General features: G+C 42.8%; 1 protein-coding gene across 1 annotated transcript in view; it reads right to left on the bottom strand.

Moving 5' to 3' along the window:
• The window catches only part of MED13L (mediator complex subunit 13L), a 175,947-nt gene extending 158,045 nt beyond the window's left edge, over positions 1-17,902 (bottom strand). The window contains exon 1 of the mRNA XM_082202873.1: positions 16,982-17,902. Within this exon, the coding sequence (XP_082058999.1) occupies positions 16,982-17,041 (60 nt within the window). The 5' untranslated portion in view covers positions 17,042-17,902. The remainder of the gene's footprint in view (positions 1-16,981) is intronic.
• Between the last annotated feature and the right edge of the window lie 2,706 nt (positions 17,903-20,608).

The raw sequence follows: 20,608 nt of genomic DNA, 5'->3' as shown, positions 1-20,608 counted from the left end.
TCACATAGGCACAACCAACTCATTAAGTAACAACTGCCTTAGAAAATATTATACGATTTTGAAGCTAAGAGTTCACCAATAAATCAAGTAGAGTTTAAGGTTTTATTGCCATTTTATATTTTTAAAATTATCATTGTAAGTAGTGTATACTGACCTTTTCAACAAAACCCACTTTTTCTAAAAATAGAACTACAACGAGCTTACTATGTACTTTAGAGACCAGATCTGTAAAATTATGTGAATATTAGAATTCTGTAAAAAGGGCTCTGGGCTGTTCTAATTTTAATCATCATCATCATGATCTTATCATTTAATCCCTCTGAATTGAAGTGTCTTTAGAGGCATTTGTTCCACGCTCCAGATAGTGTGGACTGAGGAAAAAAGCAAATACAGTAGTTGAAACGACAGCTTATTGTGCAATGCAAACCAGTGAACTTGTCGGGACACCAGAGGAACTGCTCCACCCAACGCAGGCAAGCTTCCAAGGTCCTACTGCTGGGATCATTAGCATAAATTCTACAGGTGTGGGGAAACAGGAAGCTGGGAAAGTCACTCTCAAGCTGTAATGGATGGTTGCACAAGTTAGCTTTGCTAATAAGGCCTAGCAGGGAGGGTATCCCCAGGTGAGCATTTCCTCAGCCCGTACTTGCTAGAAAACAGAGGAGGGGGGTCATTTTCAGTCCAATGGCTATATTCCCTCACAGGCAACCTTCTAGCTGACACGTGCTGGGGCAGAGGCAAAGGTGGGTGGAGCAAACTATGTGACATTTATCTTTGTACAGCCTTCATTTTAGCCCTACAAAAGCTAGCAGTTTCTACAGTGGGGAAGGGTTTGGCAGCTGAATATGCAAACCCCACAGAGAAAGGTGAAGAAACGTGCAGGGCAGGCTATTTCTCCCTATTTTGTAACAAGACTCCTACCAGTTTAAAGCATTCGCTGAAGAACTTGTTCTGTTGTCCTAATCTCATAAGTAAAATCAGTGCTTTTTTTCTTTAAAAAAATGTTTAGGGGTACTCTCATTTTCCTATTCATATTGAAATACTGCCCCTCAATGAGGCCATACTTAAGATTCACAAAATGTTTAGGGGTATGCGTACCCCCCAGAAAAAAGCACTGAGTAAAATATATACAATGATTTTGGATTCAGGCCTGTGGGTGTGGGGAGGTAAAGATTTTTAAACAACAAAATACCCGAAGAAGAGTGGATTCGGATATTTAACAATGTGTCAATTAGGCTGATTAGTGCTAATTTGAAATATATATATATTTGATTAAAAACATTTATTAATGGCACCTTACTATAGTAAAATATACACAAATGTGACAGGTAAGTGTCGGAGATAGAGTGTTAAGGTTTGTTCAGATATGCAAAGGCTTTGGAGATAAAGTGTTAGGGAGAATTAAGGAAATATCATAAAAAGTACTTAGCAGGATAAGTAGACACTACAGATTTAGAATCTGAAAATTACACCCATCCCTGAAATCCTGAAATTTTAGAACAGCATTAAAAAAAGGGATATCACACTGTAAATGACAATGGCATCATATATATATATATATATATATATATATATATATATATATATATATATCTAACAGATTTATTGAATCTGTTCATAAACTTCTGGAATATTAACTTTAATGATAAGATACAACCGTATGTTTTCTATGCTGCAACAACATGCTGACTTTATTACTGCTTGGTTTATCATATGTACTTAGCAGCATATTTACTGCAGTAATTTTATATGTATTATTTTCTTATGGTTATGGTTATGAAACAAAATGAACAAAGCAAGCGTTTTGAAACAGCAGGACTTCTTTGATAGATCATTTAGCTGGTTATTATAAGTGGAAAAATAGTATTACAGCTGGCAGAAAAGAGTTTTGTTAAGCAAATGCTCAGCGCGTTTTACAGCCTGATCAAATGCATGCTTACTCAGGCAGCAATGCTTACTTCCAGGTAAGTATGCATAGTACTGAAACCTAGAAGAAAGTTGTGGAGCTGCCAAAGTTTGTAGACAGAAATTTTACAGATTATTTTTTTCTTCTGAACAGACTTTTACACACACACACACACACACACACAAAAAAAAAAAAAATGGAGGCAATTTTGAGAGACTTGAATGAAGTACATTCAAATCTGGTTTCATAAGAAAAACTGAAGAAAGAATACAGGTCAAAATTACAGCTTTTCCAACCCCTGTGGACAGAGTTTCAATGATCTAGCTTAGAAAATGGCTACTGAAAAGTATACTATAACCAATGAAGCCACGCCACAAAAAGGGGTACATCTCTAAGACAGAATTAGAATTGGGGGGGGGGTTGTAAATCACTAGATCCAATCTGCTGCTTGATGCAGGATGTCACAAGTCTCCTACTTCTGGAAAAGGGTAGAATTCCTTACTCAGTGTTGAAATAAAATGTTTAGACAAGAAACGCAAACAGTCAATGCTGGCCAGACACTACACTTTCCCCACATTTTGAGTTATGTACCCAAAAATGTCAGTGTAATATTTGAGCTTCAAATACAAATACTGTATATAATAAATATGCAGCCTTTAAAGGGAGAAAGGAAACACATAAAGTGAATTTCATATTAAATGCTCATGTAGTTATCAACCCACATTATTATACATAACTTCATTCCATCAGATAAAATTGGTATGTGTTTTGGCAATACATGTAATGTTGCTATCAGGATGGAACTGAACTTAACAGCTGGCTAACAGAAAGTAATAGCTGGCTACCGAGATCAACCATAATTTCTGCATCCTGGCCTTGCCATTTGACCTGACTTGGATTTAATGAAATCACTGAATACTGAACTGGACAATTATTTCTATGCTTAAGGTGCTAGCCCTGCGTTAGCTGAAGTAGTATTTCAGATTCCTGGACACCCAGGTGACAGTTTCCAAACCATACAAACAGCCAGAAGCAGAGAAAGTTACTACTTTGATATGGCATTTTTAAAAAATCATTTTGCACAATAAAAGTTAAAGCTTACACTAGTATATATAGTGGAAAGAGGTAGGAATTTGTGCATATCCCGCTATACATAAAAAGTAATGCATCACACAGTTGATACATGCAGATGCCCAATTTGCGCAAGCACTCTGCACGCACCCTCCTTTTTGTGAGGGAGAAAACTGTCAGGAGCTCGGCCTACACTCGAGTACATACAGTACACACAAATTGCACATCACCAGCATCACGTTACCTTTGTAAACACAGTGAGAAGAAAGCCATAGCTCAGTGGAAGAGCATATGCTTTGCATGTAAAAGGTCCCAGGTTCAATCCTAGCCTGTAGTTAAAAGGGCTGGAAAAGATTCCCATCTGAAACCCTGGAAAGCTACAGCCAGTGAGTGAAGACAATAATGAGACAGATGGATGAACTTGGTATAAGGCGCTAAGCTCCTACAGGATTTCCAGACAGTGAAAACATTATTTGTCCTCAGTTTCAGTTTAAGAAGGGTGGAAACAAAAAAAGTAGGGCTGTAATAATTTGTTCATTCATCAGATATAGTACACTGATTTTAAAATCTTGTAACTGATTTAAAAAGTGTTCTCTATATTGGGTGACATTTTGCTACACAGTACAGGTTTACTCAGATACATTCTATTATTAATTTGAAAGTTCACAATTAGATGGACCAGGTCAGTTATTTTAAAAATTATCAGTAGATCTACCACAATACCACCACCAATAACAATAAAAATAAAAAGTCACCAGTTTCAGCTGAAAGAGTGTCCTGCAAATCAGAACTATACCTAAATGTTATGGTTCTGCATGAAAATAGCAGGAGTAACACACAATTAAATCTGCTGTCCTCAAAGAGCTTTTAAAAAATGTTTCCTCCCACTTCCACATCCACACCCACACCTTCACAGGGAAGGGCTGCAAGTGGCTCAGTGTTTGATCTCCTGATAATTCCCTACACCTCTGCTCTCTTGCCATTTTTAGGCATTTGCATGTAGCAAGATGGCTAGCTATTACACAACTTTTAGGAGAAAGGAAATTGTATTTTCGGTAGCAATACTTAGCTCCAAGAATTGCTGTCATCTCATCATGCAGTGACACAAAAGAGAATGTTTTCAGTCCCCATTTTAGCAGAAAAACTAGAAATGCAAGAATACACATTAGAGCCTGCCTGGCCTATGGTCCCTAGGATATCAATCTAACAACAGCTAAGTGCTTGACCATGCACTTAAATTCCAGAGGTTTCCATGAGTGATCCCAAACAGACAAACCCAACATGTGCTACTGCTGGTTGTGCCCAATTATGCATTTTGAGACTGGAATACATCTAGCAAACTGATGTTAGAGACATCAACACAACAGAACTACAGTAAGAAGACTTTAAATAACCTTTAGAAATGGGGGAGGGGGGAACTGCTGCATTGGCAATGATCCAGGAAATGGCTCCGAGTCCGACATGCAGTTAAGACTGCATTTTCAAAAGAAAACTAGAATTGCACAGCATTCCAGCATCTTTTTCTACAACTCTTTTTCAACACAGAAAAAAATTCTATTGTAATATAGTAATTAGGTCAAAGTTACATTCCACATCAACCAAATTTAATACAAGAGAGCCTGAGAACTGTTCTACCATATGTTAACTTGAGGGGGGGCACCAACTCAACAACCATGACAGCCTGCTTTTTAAAAAAATTAAAAAATAAAAAAGGAAGCAACTAGCACTATAAAAAAGAGGTTATGAAGCAAACTGTGTGGGTACTCTTTGAAGTGGTTTCTGCGAAATAAGCCAGCTTGGCCGCTCCCACCTGCCAGTGTTTTCAGCCAATGTGTGAAGTCAGATCTGTGATTGATAAGTGAGTCGGACATCAGGCAATAAGAATCCCTGGATTCCCAAAAAGCTTTTGTTTTCCCCTCCTCTTTAGAGCACATTTCCTGCTTCTGTTTTATTTTCTAGTAGTCTTTGGAATCTCCCTAGTTTGCTCTTCCTTTTTTCCTAGCAACCGGGATGCATCTTTCCTGTGGGGTGGTTCATCTGAGATCAGGTACACACAATATGTTATTTTCTGCAAATACTACTAAGCAATCAAGTGTGGGTGAATATTAAAAAGAATGTCAAACGAACAATGTGAAATCTCTGCAATGAGCCATGTCGCCTGCTGTGCAGGAGGTGATGTCCAGGAACTCATTAAGAATTCACTACATAGCTAACTTACAGTAAAATTGTATATATATCTACTTCAGAAAGAAGCCTCTTTATGTTTAGTGGAGTTAATGGGCACAGGATGGCAGCCTAGGCTTGGGTTTAGGACTGGCATGAGGGGGAACAGTGCTCATGTGCCTTTAACACCTCCATCTCCTCAAGAGGTCCAGAGGGTGGCAAGACAAGAACAGGCCTTCTCTTCAGTGGCTCCCCGTCTATGGAATGCTCTCCCCATGGAAGTTCGCCTGGCGCCTTCATTATACACCTTTAGGCACCAGACAAAAATGTTCCTTTTTAACCAGGCCTTTGGTTGATCTTATTGACATCAAACACCCTTTCAGAATGTGGGGGGGGGGGCGTTACTGGGTTATTGCTTTTGGTTTGATTTTATATGTTGTGATCTTGTTGTGAACCGCCCTGAGACCTCCGGGTATAGGGTGGTGTATAAGTTGAATAAGTAATCATCATCATCATCTCCACAATCAGGACTTTGTGTTATGCCACGGCAGCCATTTTGTGTTATGCCATACCCCCATGGTAGCCATTTTCAAACTGGAGCGCATAGCACTTGAAGCGTGCCCACTTGTTCAAAAATGTTGACAACCCCTGAGTTAATTATATATGCATCATAATGGGAGCATTCATCAGGCTTAACTTTTTTTACAAAATACAAATGCAAAAAAAATGCAACGTAACAAGGTGCAAAAGTCATTAGCACTAATGTTGTTTCAAGGTACCCTGAGTGCAGTTATTATTATTATTTTTAATTAAAGATTTTCTTGATTTACAGAAGTATGTGTAATGTCTCTCATATTTTTTCCATGTAACATCCCTGAGTGCATTGTGAGCCTTGGATTTGGTCTTCAGCATGAACACTGAAATGAGATCCCAGTCCTATCTCACACTCCTGGTTAGCTTTCTTCATTTCTTCTGTCTAATTTTAGGTGGCAAAAGTTGTTTTGCTATTGCTATTTTTAAACAATATGGAGCCGGAAAACCTCGCCAATCTACCAGAAATATACCAGCAGATCCTGATCTACTTTCTGCCCATCCCACACATAGATACACACACACTCTCACAGAGAGAGAGAGAATAGTGCTCCTCTCTTCTATTCAGTATAAGTGCTTAAAGCTATCACCATAAAGGGAGGAGAGAGATAAAAGAAGACCAGGAAGTCCTGTGGTCTAAAGAATGACAAAAGAGAACTGAGGTTTTTTTCAAAAGCTGCATCCTAGGGGAGTTCCACTATGTCAAAGCTAAGGAGCATACAGATAAGCATATAGGCAAGTAGGGTTTTTAAAACCCTTTAAGATCACAACTTATAACCCTCTTCCTAAAAATAGAATTGTGTATATACTATTCCCTGAGGCACAATGATGCCATCAGGGAAAGACTCCTACTGAGCGGCAACACTGCTGAGCTGCATGAAAGAAGCAGGAAAAATGAGGTATAACATTATTCCAGTGTGCTCAAGAATGCTGTTTCAAGCTTTAAACAGTGTTCAGTACAATCCTATTTAGGTTTACTGAGAAGTAAGGACTACTGTATTCAATGGGGCTTTCTTTCTAGTAAATGTGTTTAGGATCGCAGCCTTCATTTGTTTGATATATTCATTTAAGGCTATGGCCTCAATCCAGGGAAATGGGCAAGTAGCCAGGGCAGCAAACATCCTGCAAAGCAAGTGCCTTATCATACACACAAGAACTGTTTAAGAAACAACCAATGGCATCTTATGCTTGTTATGTGGTTACATGATGTAGTCATCCTCTCAAAGAGGTAATAAGCTCTTTTGTACCATAAAGTATCAGTCCCTCACATAAAAAAACCCCATCTCAGTACATGGATTGCATGTACGTTATCACAACATTTACATTTATTATCCCCAATTGGGCTTTGTTACAAAGTTCTCCAGAAACCTATTCCAATTTTGAATTCTATCACAAAGTCCACAACTCTAGTAAGCACACAACAATTCCAGCAGACAACATTTTTGCACACTGCAATTCCAGCAGGCGACCTTTGTAAAAAGTAGTATGAAAGTTGATAAAGATTAAGAGGAAATTGACAATAGCCATGTACCATATACATATATGCATCACATATGAGTACATGGGTTAGTGGGATGCACATATACATAGGGAATTATTGCCAATATCTTAAAAACAAGGCACCATCATTAAGCAAAATCATATTCTTTAGCTACGGAGACTATTAAGAAGCTGTCAAAAGATCAGTCAGTGGCAGCATTACAACACTGTCACATGTTGCTAGATTTAATGCACAGAGTAAATTAGTTTAGCTCTGATTAAAGCTTAGGCTACTTGCACACAATCTGAAATCCAAAAATGATTTCAGATAAAAGCTGCTGAGTCCCTGAACCCTAACACTTCAGTCACAAATAATTCCCTAAGTCATAAAAACAAACAGCCAATGAGATTTTCTTCCATCACGCACCCTTAAGTAAACATCTGGAAAACACTGCCCTGTCTGAGGTATCCTGACGAAATGGCTAAGTTCTCATTAACTCAGCTTAGTGAAATGTTGCAGTGCAGTGTTTTCAGAGGTCAACACAGATCAGGAATGCAGGAACCAAACAAATTTGACACTAGCAACATGATACTTGCTCTCACAGATAGTATCATAAGCTTACAACCCTCCTGGCTCAGAATTCCTTATTCATGTGCCCAAAAGAATTCAACAGTGGCAGGAGGGACAAGGCAACAAGACAAGGTGAAAGGTGCAGATAAGAAGTTTGTTAAATTGTTTCTCTTTGCCTACTTCAGGTTTTTAAAGTCACACATTAATATAAATTGCCTTCCGAAAGAGAATGAAACAGAACAGAAGCCACCTGCAAAAACAATCCTGGTCAGCAGCACAGTATACTGAAAGAAGTGTGGAAATCCTTATCTAATTTCATTCAGAATAGTTTCCATAAAACTACCACAACATCAAGACAAGGTATCAGTAGACTCAACTAGAACAAAACCTACTGGATCATGTATCTCAAGTTGTCATGGAGCAGATGGATATGCAACAAAAGATAACCTTACTAGGTGCCTGCCCCAATCCTCCCAGGGAGGCCTCTCCTGAAACTCATTCCCCACTAGATCTCTGCTGACCTTATACTAAAGAGGAAGAGTCTGCTATATTCTCTACTTTTCCCTGTGCCAAGGAGCTCTTGATCCTTGCCCCGGGAAACCTGAATCAATTTCTCTAACAACATTGCCAGGCACCTGTGACAGTCCAAGAGGGAACTCAACCCTGCCAGCTCGTACATGGGCTCTCACCAGGAAGAGCAACCTGAAGCACGGCAGCAAAACTTTTATCAAGAGCCTGGTATAAAATGGTCCTGCTAACTAAGCTATCAAAATTCACTGGGTATTTTAGGTCTGCATCGTGTATCACCAAGTAATTAATAAAATGAATCACACAAGTATACATTTTTGTAAGTCAATGGGAACCACCGTAGAAAAAAAAATCAAAAAACTTTTGTCAAACTGTGGTAACACCTGTGTCTGCCTAAAAAGATATTTCAGCAGGCCTATCTCTGCACATACACTTCAGTTATACTTGTTTTGAAATGTTGCTTAGTGAATCTGTACATTAAAATTTATTGTTTGATATTGTTTTATGTACACCGCTTATGGAATTTTTCAATTAAGCTGAATATATATATTCTAATTCCTAATAAATACATTTGGGAGGTTCAGTTACAACTAAATACATTTGGGAGGTTTAATTTACATTTTAAAGTTTTGTATATTTTTCATTTCGTTGTTGCAAGTTGTTTTGAAACCCACCTGCTGAAGAGAGGGGTATATTTTGTTTATTAAAAATAAACAAACTTGTCAAAATCAACAGGGGTGGGAGGAGAAAGTAACAAACTAGCATCCCCACTCCTTGTCCCAGCAAGACGCAAAAAAAATATTTGTCTCTGCTCCACCAATAATCCACTCAAAAGGAAGGAGAAAAGAAATGTTTTCCCACATCCCTAGAAATTCACAGCTGGGAAGAGAAACCTCAATATAATGCAACAATATCAAAGTAAACACATAATTCTTACAGAATAAGTTGCTAGCTCATCTAGCTCAGTTTGGTCTGCTCCAACTGCCAGCAGCTCTCCAGGATATCCCCCCCCCCAAGCCCACCTAGAAATGTCATAGGGGATTTAACTGGGACCTTCTGCATACAAAGCAGATGAACTACCCAGGGAGTTACAGCCCTTCAGTTGAGTAGGCAAGGACTGTATCCAAATTCCTACTTTAAACATTCTTCACTACCTATGATAAGGAAGGTGCTTTTTCTACACCTAAAGCAGCTGAGACAAACATGGTGCCCCTCCAATTTGTTTTGGACAACTCTCATCAGTGCCACGCAGCACAGCTGTATGATGCCAGGGCAGATAGAATCATGCTGGGCATGCTACCAGCAGCTGATGGGAGTTGGTTGTCTGAAACATTTGGAGAACATTAGAGAGGTGTCTTAAAGGAACACACAAAACCTAAGGGGAGTTATAGAAATGGGCTGAGCACCACCAGTCAATTCTTTATGCCTCCTTCAGATGTCCACCTCACACTTGGCTCTATACTCCTAGCCTGCAATCAAATTTTTGATGAGAACCATGCTTTCAGTTGAACAACAGAACAGTCACCACTGATTCACCCAAAAGCAAAAATAAAAGTATTATTTCCTCATTTCCAGTGTGTAGACATTTTTACAAAACCCTCCCCACTGAGTCTCTGTTGAAGGAACCACTCTTAAGATACAGGCAAAGGGGTCTTAATATTAAGTCACTTGCAAAGGGATCTTAACACCTCTTACTATAGCATGGATATTTCATATTCATTAGATCTATGAAGAAATGAAATTTAAAGATGTCAGCTTACATTTTGACATAGGTAAACAGGTAATTTATTGTCTTTTATTCATGCAACTAAAGTCTGCAGCACCAAGTTCCACAGATGAGACATAAATATGGTCTCAATAATGCATCCTCAATGTAATTTTTAAACTGAACTCATTCTCATTACAGGCAGCAACCGATATAGGCGCATCAAAATGACGTGTGACCGTGCACACGTGAATGGTACCAAATCCTGAAGTAGCCGCAAAACGCCGTAAAGATGTAATGAAAAGGGGTTAGAGAAAGCTTACATGTGCTCCACCAATGCATGTAGGGGTCTGGAAGGGAACCCCCACGCAAAACAAGTATTGTCTGTAGTTTCCAAGCTGAGATCAAAGGAACAGAACTGACAAGTCTAGTGCTACATAAAACTGTTTCCTACCAAACAAAGAAGGCATATGCTGCAATGCTGAAGAGTTAGGATTGTGAAATCCCACAGATCAGCAAGAACTTGTCTGTAATCAGGATTGCAGTAAAAGACTGGAAGTGTTATCGGCTAAGAACAGTAAAAGTATCAGACACTATACCAAGCTTTTAACAAGAGTGTGCTACATAAAAGTATGTTTTACACAGCATATCAGTTAAGTATAAGGAATCAATGGAAATATCTGCATTTCATCTGAAACAATCAGATCATCATATAACCCACAAATCTTTTGCGTTTTCACAGAAAAAACATATAAGCACTGAGTTGCCTGAAGGAAGAGCTGGTGCTGCCCATTTAATAAGAAATAGTATGTACTGGTGGTGATAATGGTATGAATCGAGAAGTGAAAATCAGAACCTAAAAAAATCATCCAAACAATATCAGTCACGTGGTTTGAGATTACAAAAAATCAGCATTTGAAAAGGCACTCTATTTCAGTAGGAAGAAAAAATCCCAGCATAACCGAACTGAGAGCTGATCCACACCACACAGCCAAAGTTCATCTAACACATATTTAAAACAAGTAATTTAAAGCAAGTGGGAACTGTAATCTGTTAAGGGTGCTTGGAATTGTAGTTCTGGGGAGGACTGCAGTTCCTCGGATACTCTGGGAGAAGTCAAGTGATTTAAATGTATGGTGTAGATCTACTCTAAGAATCTCGGGGGGGGGGGATTTCCCTCAAGTTTGTATCTTTCTGTGAAAGTGTATTAACTATGCACAAATCACTACATTAAAAACATCAGGTCCTGAATGTTCCAATCACATAATCATTCCTGTTCATCTTCATAGAAACAGGCTACCTTTTCATAATACTCCTTTAAAGTTGGCTCTTGAATAAAAGGACAAAATATCGCGTTTTTAAAAATGCTTAGTAAAATTAACCACATAGCTCCCAAAGGAGCCAGCGGGGACAACTTCCCAGGCACAAGGAGTCTCCTGCACTCTGGAAATACTTTGTGAGCAATGAGAAATCCATTCTCTATTATAAATCTGTGTTATTTAGAAATCAATCAAGCATTGAGGGTATCTTTTTTATTATACAATCCAGGGTAGCTTTAACCTTTATAAAGTTTGGCTTTTGGGTAAATGTTAAGTATTCTGATCTCATTTTTAAATTATAAAAGAAACCCTAACAAATTAACATTTATGAAGTACTTCATAGTTTTCACTGTATTTTCTATTTATTATTTCATATATGTTAACAATACCATAAGTGATGTATTGAAACACATTATTGTGAATCATCAGATCCTTGTTATGAAAACACTCACACACAAATGTAGTGCAATTAAAACTAGACAAACATACAAGTTTTGATGTTCTCTGCTCAAGTTAAGAGTCCATTACTCTGTTTACCCCATGGTGGCAGAAACCATATGCTTGCTTATACAGAAACCCCTCAGATTTAGCAACTGCAGCATGATTGTTCTTTGTTTCCATATGCTCAATATCTGTTCAATTTAAAAAGAAAACTTCGCCAAGGTTAAGAGAGAAACATTGCTTTGTGTAATATGGGCAGGATTCTTGTACAACAAAAAAGCGTATAATGGCAATCTAATGCACACTTAGCAAAGAATATGCGAGACTTGCTTCTGGGTAGAGATGCATGAGACAGGGATATATTTAATCAGTAAGAGGATGAACCCTTTTCAAATTAGTCACATTGCAGCAATCGCATCACTTGCATTCATTCATGACAAAGGTGGGTTTAAACACAAATTCTAGTACAATGCAATTTGAGGCATTGTTGAAAGCAAGACCACTTTTAAAATCAATTGGGCAACATTATTTTAATCCATTAGCATTTTAAAATAAAAAGTATTTTTATTGTGCTGGGGCAACCCAATAAGTTGGGTGGGGTACAAATAATAACATTATTATCATTATCATTATAAGACCAATAAGCATGTGGGAGAAAAACGTCTTAAGCTTAGGTTTTAATATTTTCTGATGCACACTACACTTTTTCAGGCTGTAATCCTGAATTAATAGTAGGTAGGTCTCATTGTGCCCAGTAAGAGTACCTAAGAGAATGCATAGAATCAGGCTGTGGCATTGATACACTCCAATTGGGAAGAAGGATGAGATATAAATTCAATATTGTAAACAATGTTGGCACCCCAGATCTAAGCATATTGGACAGAATAAAAAATGCATGAGTGGGCTTCTTCTTCTAATGCAATGGGACTTCACCTTCTTCTTCTTCCCCTCTTGCACTCTAAAATTTGCTCCTGAGGGTTCCTCCAAAGCACATTTTAAGGGTTCACAGGGGAGAAGAGGGAAGAGGAAGTTCAACTATCACTGCACAAGCAGAAGTATATTCTTCTCACAGAGACAACCCATTACATGGAATTGAGCCCCAATGACTATACAGACAACTTTCAAACGACGAGATATACTTTCACATTTTATGTAGAAGTGCCTGTGAACTCATGTGGACTTTTTTTTTTTAAAGAGAGGGGCCAGAGTATCATCTTTTAAAACTTAACTGATTCTACTCAGATGTCCTACTATGAACACATACACATCTGCATGTGTACACACCCAGTCACTCTGATGATCTTTAGCTTCCCAGCCATACTAATTTAATAGAAAAAGAACTAGACTTCATTCCTGTACTGAATGCAAGATCTACACCAGGGGTAGGCAACCTAGAGCCCGGGGGCCGGATGCGGCCCAATCGCCTTCCTAATCCGGCCCACAGTCCAGGAATCAGCGTGTTTTTACATGAGTAGAAAGTGTCCTTTTATTAAAAATGCATCTCTGGGTTATTTGTGGGACATAGGAATTCGTTCATTTCCCCCCCCCCAAAAAAAAAAAAAATATAGTCTGGCCCGCCACATGGTCTGAGGGATGGTGGACCAGCCCACAGCTGAAAAAGGCTGCTGACCCCTGATCTACACAATTCACTCACTGGCAGTCCTATCTGCTGCCCATACAAAACAACACCGGTCCTGAGAGATCTGCAATGGCTCCCAGTATGTTTCCAAGCACAACTCAAAGTGTTGGTGCTGACCTGAAGGAACGTCTCCAACCCCATCATTCAGACCGGACCTTGAGGTCCAGCGCCGAGGGCCTTCTGGCGGTTCCCTCACTGCAAGAAGTCAGGTTACAGGGAAGCAGGCAGAGGACCTTCTCGGTAGTGGTGCTTGCCCTGTGGAACACCCTCCCATCAGATGTCAAGGCAATAAGCAACTATCTTACTTTTAAAAGACATCTGAAGGCAGCCCTGTTTAGGGAAGTTTTTAATGTTTAATGCTGTATTGTGTTTTTAATATTCGGTTGGCAGCCGCCCAGAGTGGCTGGGGAAACCCAGCCAGATGGGCGGGGTATAGATATTAAATTATTATTATTATTATAAAAATATTAGCAAGAAAGCATTTTTAAACAATATAACTCTCCTAAATTTGTATCAAAAATTTGAGGAACATCAAGCAAGCCCAACTGATTTACATAATTTAAACTACAATCAACAAACATTAGTTACATCATCTCACCACTTTAAAAAGACAACAGAAGGATCTCTATTTCCTAATGCATGGCGCAGAGACATATCAGTTATATTTATTTAAAGACACAAGCAGTTATCTCTAGGACAATCAGGCAGAGATAGAAGGGCAGCAGCAATAAAGGGTATCACACTACTGCAGGGACTAGTTATATAGAGCATTTAGTGAGGTTGGCCCATTAGAAAAACTCCAATACACATGTTGGGTATATAGACTGAACTTCAGCCTTTTTAGGTTTGGCACCCACCTATTAACCCCAACCTGCAATGTGGGACTGAATCATTTCCCTTCCCCTACACTTAGTTTGGTGGAAACTCTTACGCATTTCTTCTGCCAAGTGAAATGCTTTTATTCTCCCAGGCATTTGGGGGTAAATTAGTTGTTAAAGCTTTATATTTTTCCCACACTCATGCTGTTATTTTTTTTAATTGATTGGTGTTTTTTTAATGATTGCTTTTAATTAATATATCATTTTACATTATTGCACATTTTGTAACATGTTGGCTATTGCCCTGGGATCACCCTATGAAGGGCTATCTACAAATCTGGTAAATAAAAGAATAATGACTATTTCTCCATATCTCTCTGATCTTAACTCTTTCCACCAATCCCACTTTTTTTCTTTTATTATTTATTATAAAATTGGGGCGGTATAGTGCTGCTGTTGGGAGCTAGAACAGATTGCTGTACAATCCAAACAGCTTAAAACCATGAAATAAGCAACCCAGAGGACCTTGATTCTAATAAACATAATCATTCTTTTTTTGCAACTCCAGTCCACATTAAGATGATACACTGCTCTGAGCTACTTGCAATACTCAGCACCCCTCTTCTCACACTCGACTTACTTTAACTTGTGCTACTAATTAACAATTGCAGATGTAAACAAGCACATGCCCTAAGTAAACCCACTTCCCTTGAAGACAGCTGACCAGGCAAAAGACCCACCCCAAGACTTCTTTTTCACCTGCCTGCCAGAAAAGCATAACGATTGAAAACATCAACGACCTGGTCCTGAAACAAATGTTGGTCTTTTTCAAGTTCAGCTGACTTTCTCTGAAAAGATCCATAGGTAGCTGCCAGTCTGAACAGCTGACCCTTACAGCTCCATTCATATCAAGTTACACAATCCAAGTAACAGAGTGAAAGTTGTCAATTACCAGCCGCAGGAGGAGGAGGAGGTGGTGGTTGAATGTGGGAAGACGGGGCACCACACAGGAACCTACGCCAAGCAAAAGCTGTAGTTTTGGCTGGCAAGGAGAGGGGGTGCATTGTTTTCCTCCCACCCCCTCTCCTCACTCAGCCACGCCGACTTCTGCCGGGGGTCCCGGGTGAGAATCCTCCTCTGTTTTGCATAGCGCTGAGAAAAGGGAGGAGGCGCAGCCAGCTCCAAGCGCGTGAACTGGATTGCAGGACAGCAGAGTCAGCCTTCCTTCCACCGACCTCCACTCTTTTTTCCGCTTACCAGACGGAGGGGAAACACGGAGAGAGGAGGGGGCGCCGCAAAGCGGCAGTTCCCCCTGCGCGAGTCCCTTTGCAAGAAAGAGGGGCGGGCGAGTGGAAGCGGGGCGGGAAGAGCAGTCGGGGCCAAGGACTACCTTGACACCCAGGCTATAAAAGCCGAGAAAGTTGCTGCCGGGAGCGGGTCAGCAGGAGGCAGGAAAACATTAGCAACAGCAGCAAGTAGGCCTCGCAGTGTCCCCTGCCTCTTGTCAGACTCTCACCCTCCTCCCCTTCCTGCCTTCAGGCTTGCAACAATCCCAGGCACGCTTGCCACGGGAGCGAGCTCCACTGGCAGAGCACCGCAAGGGTCACGCTGAGAATCTGAAAGCCGAAATGCCCGCTCAGAAACACGGGAAGGCCAGCCTGCGAGCAGCTATGCCTAGGATCCCGCGGAAAGGCGGCAAAGCTGCTCATACGCACGTTGGTACTTGGCCTAGGCTGAACACAGAGCACAGGATTGCAATGCAAGGCCGCTAGCCCATAAGCGGAGAGAAGAGGGGAAACCAACCCTTGCTTAGCCTAGCATGGAGCTGCGATTCTCTTAGGAGCTGCCTCCCGGCGAGCACAACGGCATACTTCCGAGGAAAGCATGCACAGGGTGGCACAATAAGGCCGCCGTCCAAGCACACCCAGGAAGCAAGCTGACATCCCCATGAACGTGCACAAACGGAAGCAGTTTACCCATCAGCAAAGCCTACATCCAAGCAGGCCTTGCTCCCAAGGAAGTCTGCTTTAGGATGGCGGCCTCCCATATAAGAGGTTTGCCCCCCAAGTGCCCAAGACTGCAAAGCCCTAACCCCACTCGCCAGGGAGTAAGGAGGCGCGTTTTAGCATGGCAGCTTCTACATTTGGCTTCCAGGTTAAGGGCCTCTGGCTGCAACTCTACTTACCCCAGGAAATCAGCCCCACGACATTTCCTCCCTGCTTCTAGAACGGCTGCCTCTCAACTCCGTGGGCCTTTACCTCTCTTTTCCCGCCGCCGCCGCAAGAGGTTAAATGCCTACGGGATTGCAAGCTCAGCCGGCTGCCATCCTAACAAAACCCCTGTGTGCACGCAGGAAATGACAACAAACGGCGTTTTCTCTTTGTTTCAGCCTGGCCACCTGAGCTCCGTGGACCTTACCCCCAGGTGGACTGAGTGCCCACAGGGTCGCAGGCTTCAGCATGAGACTACTTACGATCCTAACTCTGCTACAAACCCTATCATTTTTTCTCTCTTGCTTTGGCTCGGGTGGGCCTCATCCCCACCCAAGCCACCCCCGATAGGGTGCGAGTGGTGGTCAAGCGCCCAGCGGGCTGCAGGCTCCAGCTCCTCAAGCAGCGCAGGGAAGTCAGCACCGCCGGATCCTCCAGCGTTTCCTCCCAGCGGCGCCTGGGCTTGCTCCCGAGTAGCCCCGGCTTAGGGTCGCATTGTTGAAGGCACAAATAACAAGAAGGATAAGGAAGGCCACTCACCAGGGAGAAGAGGTTGGAGTGACAGTCCTCCAGGCTCGCCCCGTTCGCCACCGCAGTCATGATCCTCCTCGGCGAGCCCGGCCTCCAGAGCGGGGCATGTCTGAGGAGGAGGAAGGAGGAGGAGGGGAGGGAGGAGGAGGAGGAGGGGGGTCTCAGGAAGGCCGAGGTGGGCGGGCCCGGCCGGCCGGTGGAGACGAGGGGGGGCGCCGCCGCCGCCGCCGCCGCCGCCGCCGCTCTCTTTTCAAGGCCTCCCCCCCTCCCTCCGCGCTTCTTCCGAGGAGAGACGGAGGAAGGAGGAGAGACGCCGCTCAGCCGCCTCGCCCACCCCGGCCACACAGCGCGGGCGAGGCCGGGCTCTCTCGCTCGCCTTCCTTCTCCTCGGCGCCCGCCCGCTTCGCCAGGCAGAAAAACAAAACACACACGCACAAAAAAAAAGAAAACGAGGAAGATCGGCGCGGGCGGCGACGGCAAGCGGAGTGCGGCGGCGGCGGTGGAGGAGGGTGTGACGAGATGTGAGGAGGCGGCGGCGGCGGCGGCGCCGGGTGGGTCCTCCTTCTTCACGGGCGGAGGAGGAGGAGGAGGAGGGCGGAGGAGGACGGGGCCTCCCGCTTCCTTCTCGTTCCCTCACACACGCCCCGGCTCCTCGCCGTCGTCGTCGTCGTCGCAGTCGTCACCGGGATATTAGTCGAAGCGCGGTCCCGCTCGTGCGCGCGACCGACCAGTCTCCCTCCTCCTTTTTTGGCGCCCTCCTCTCTATTTTTTCACCCCTCCTCCTCTTTTCTTCTTCTCCTCAGCAGCGGCGGCGGCGGCGGGGAGCTTTCCCCCCCTCCTCCCTCAGCGCCGCCTCAAACGTACATAGAGATATGTACACACACACACACACGCTCACATACAGCCCTCTCGCCTCAGCTCTGGGCTCTGACAGCAATGGCGGCCGCCAGGAGCACCGCGCCTCGCCATTGGCCCAGCGCGGCCCACGTGGGACAGGCCTCCCGGCTGGACTGGGAAAGGCGGGGGGGGGAGAGGAGGGAGGAGGGAATGAGAAGAGCGGCGGCTCTCCTCTAGCTCAGGCGCGCCCGCGCGGTGTTACGAAGCGCTCGCCTTCGCCTCGGTCGCCGCTAGGGGCGCTGCGGAGCTGGAGTGACTAGAGAGCGGCGGCGGCAGGAGAGGCAGCCGTAAGTAACCCCTGCCTGGCCGGCACTACCTTGCTGTAGTGGAATGCGCAAAAGTTGCAGCAGGCGCCTGGGTACAGGGACACACCAAACACGCGAACCACGTTTCCCCACTCGCCCGAAAAGGTGAAAATGGGAAGTGTAGTTTGTTCAGGGAGGTGTAGTTCGGTGAGGGATAAACTAGTCATAGAAGTAAGGTAGCAGGACCGACGCACCGACCTCGCTGTAGTGCAGAAGGCGCAGGGGGCTCTCTCCTTCTGAATGCAAGGGCGTTTGAAAAACACACACATTTATCTTGGAAGCTGTAGTTTGTAACAGGTGCTGGGACTTGTAGTTTGGTGGGGGGATAAAATATGCAGAAGATGCTGTGGGTGTACTTTTTTTCTCTGGATGAGTGCACACTATACATTTAAAGCACACACACACACGAAAAAATGGGAACTGTAGTTTGTTGCAGGCACCGGGAGTTGTAGTTTGGTGAAGGATAAAGTAGTGAATGAATGAAGGTATGGCAGAAGCAGTAGTACTACCCACTCTACCTCAGTATAGATGACAGTGAAGAAGCTACAGAGGACTCTTACTCTTTCTCTCTCTGACTGTGTACACACCATATGCTAAAATAATGCTTCCCGCCCAGTGCTGGATTTACGGAGAAGCTAAATAAGCTATAGCTTAGGGCCCACTCTCTTGCAGGCTCCCCAAAAAATTAAAGGAATAAAAACTGGATGTACTTTTCCAAAATATAAGATAAAAAACAAATAAAATGGCTTTAGATACCTATTAGGTCCATAAATATTCAGCACAGAAAACAGTGACAATTTGTTGTTGACAAAGGACAGCTGGACATATAAAGGGCCCCATTACCTTCAGTAGCTTAGGGCCTCATAAAACCTAAATCTGGCCCTGGCTCCCCCCCCCCCAAAAAAAAAAAAAAACAACACTCCCACACTCCAGGGAACTTTAGTGTTTTAAGGGTACTGGAAGTTGTAGTTTGTGAGAGATAAACAAAGGTAGTGACAAGAGAGGCAGCAGTAATGCCCATTCCTCCCATCACACTGTAGCAGAATGTGCGGAAGTGTCAGTAGGCTCTCTCTGGATGTATACATACATAAACTTATTCATTTATATCCCACCTTTTCCTCTCAGTTGAAATGCCATGTTCTCTCCCTCATTTAATCCCCACAACATCCCAGCAATGCAGTGGCGTAGCGTGGGGGGTGCAGGGGGGCCGGCCGCACCGGGCGCAACAGTTGGGGGTTAGGGTTAGGGGGCGCAAATCCACGGGTTAGGGGGCGCAAATTACTTGCCTTGCCCCGGGTGCTGACAACCCACGCTACGCCACTGCAGCAAGGTAGGTGAAGCTGAGAGGCAGTGACTGGCCCAAGGTCTCCCAGTGAGCTTCATGGCTGAGTGGGGATTTGAACCCTGTTCTCCCAGCTCCTAGTCTTCATGTTCTAACCACTATACCACACAGTGTCTCCTTAAAGCACCCCTCAAAAGGGGAGAGTCCTGTGAACTGTAGTTTGTTACGTTGTAGTTTTGTGAAGGATAGACTACAGTTCCCAAGATTTGTGGGGTGTTTTAAATGTTTGGTGTTTTTGCACCCAGCAAGTCAAGACGGGACACAGAAAAGCCTCCATGTACACACCATATTTTAAAGTTTATCCCCATTAAAAAGAATACTGGGAACTGTAGCTTGTTGTGGGTGCTGGGAGTTGTAGTTCTGCACGGGATAAACTAAAATTCCCAGGATTTTTGCAGGTGGCAGTAATATAATTTAAATGTATATGTACACAGCGAGTTGAGATGGGATGTGGAGAAGCCTTGGTGTGTGGTTTAGTATATAACCAGTGCTGGAGATACAAGCCTAAGAGCAGTTTATGGTATGTAACAACTTGTAATTGTAACTAAGTCTAAGAAGGTGTATAACTGAAACAGTTGCATATTGCTTCCTTGTTTACCGCCTTGTTTTTTCCACTGTGTCAAGTTTTATTGTAAGTACTCAGCCCTCTGTCAAGTGTGATGCACACTCATGACACTCAATGACTAATGAACTGTTGTTATTATTATTGCACAAGTTTTCTGCTTCTGGGGCACTTAGAACAACATATATCAAGCCTGTGGATCCTACTGAATCATTCGCATCTATATAACATCTCCTCTTCATCTGCCGAGAAAAATTATAAACCGCTTGACCCAAATGTTCTCCAAATATAAAGATAAAGCATGGCTAAAATCCACACCCAAACAGACATAAAACCTCTGCTGTTAAAAACAAAGGTAGCTAATTAAATTGTGTGTCTGCATAGGCTTGGCGGAACAGAAAAGTTTTCAGCACGCAGCTAAAACAAGACTGCGTTTGCACTTCACTTGGCTATCTCTTTGTACATTTGGTGGGCATATATTACTCTATATGTGTAAACTAAGACAGATTTATTGATAGTTATTGTACTGT

This window comes from Podarcis vaucheri, assembly GCF_965113315.1.
Source record: "Podarcis vaucheri genome assembly, chromosome: 16".
NCBI lineage: Eukaryota > Metazoa > Chordata > Lepidosauria > Squamata > Lacertidae > Podarcis > Podarcis vaucheri.
Note: the sequence above shows the minus strand (reverse complement) of the source record. Positions and strands in the feature narration are given on the sequence as shown.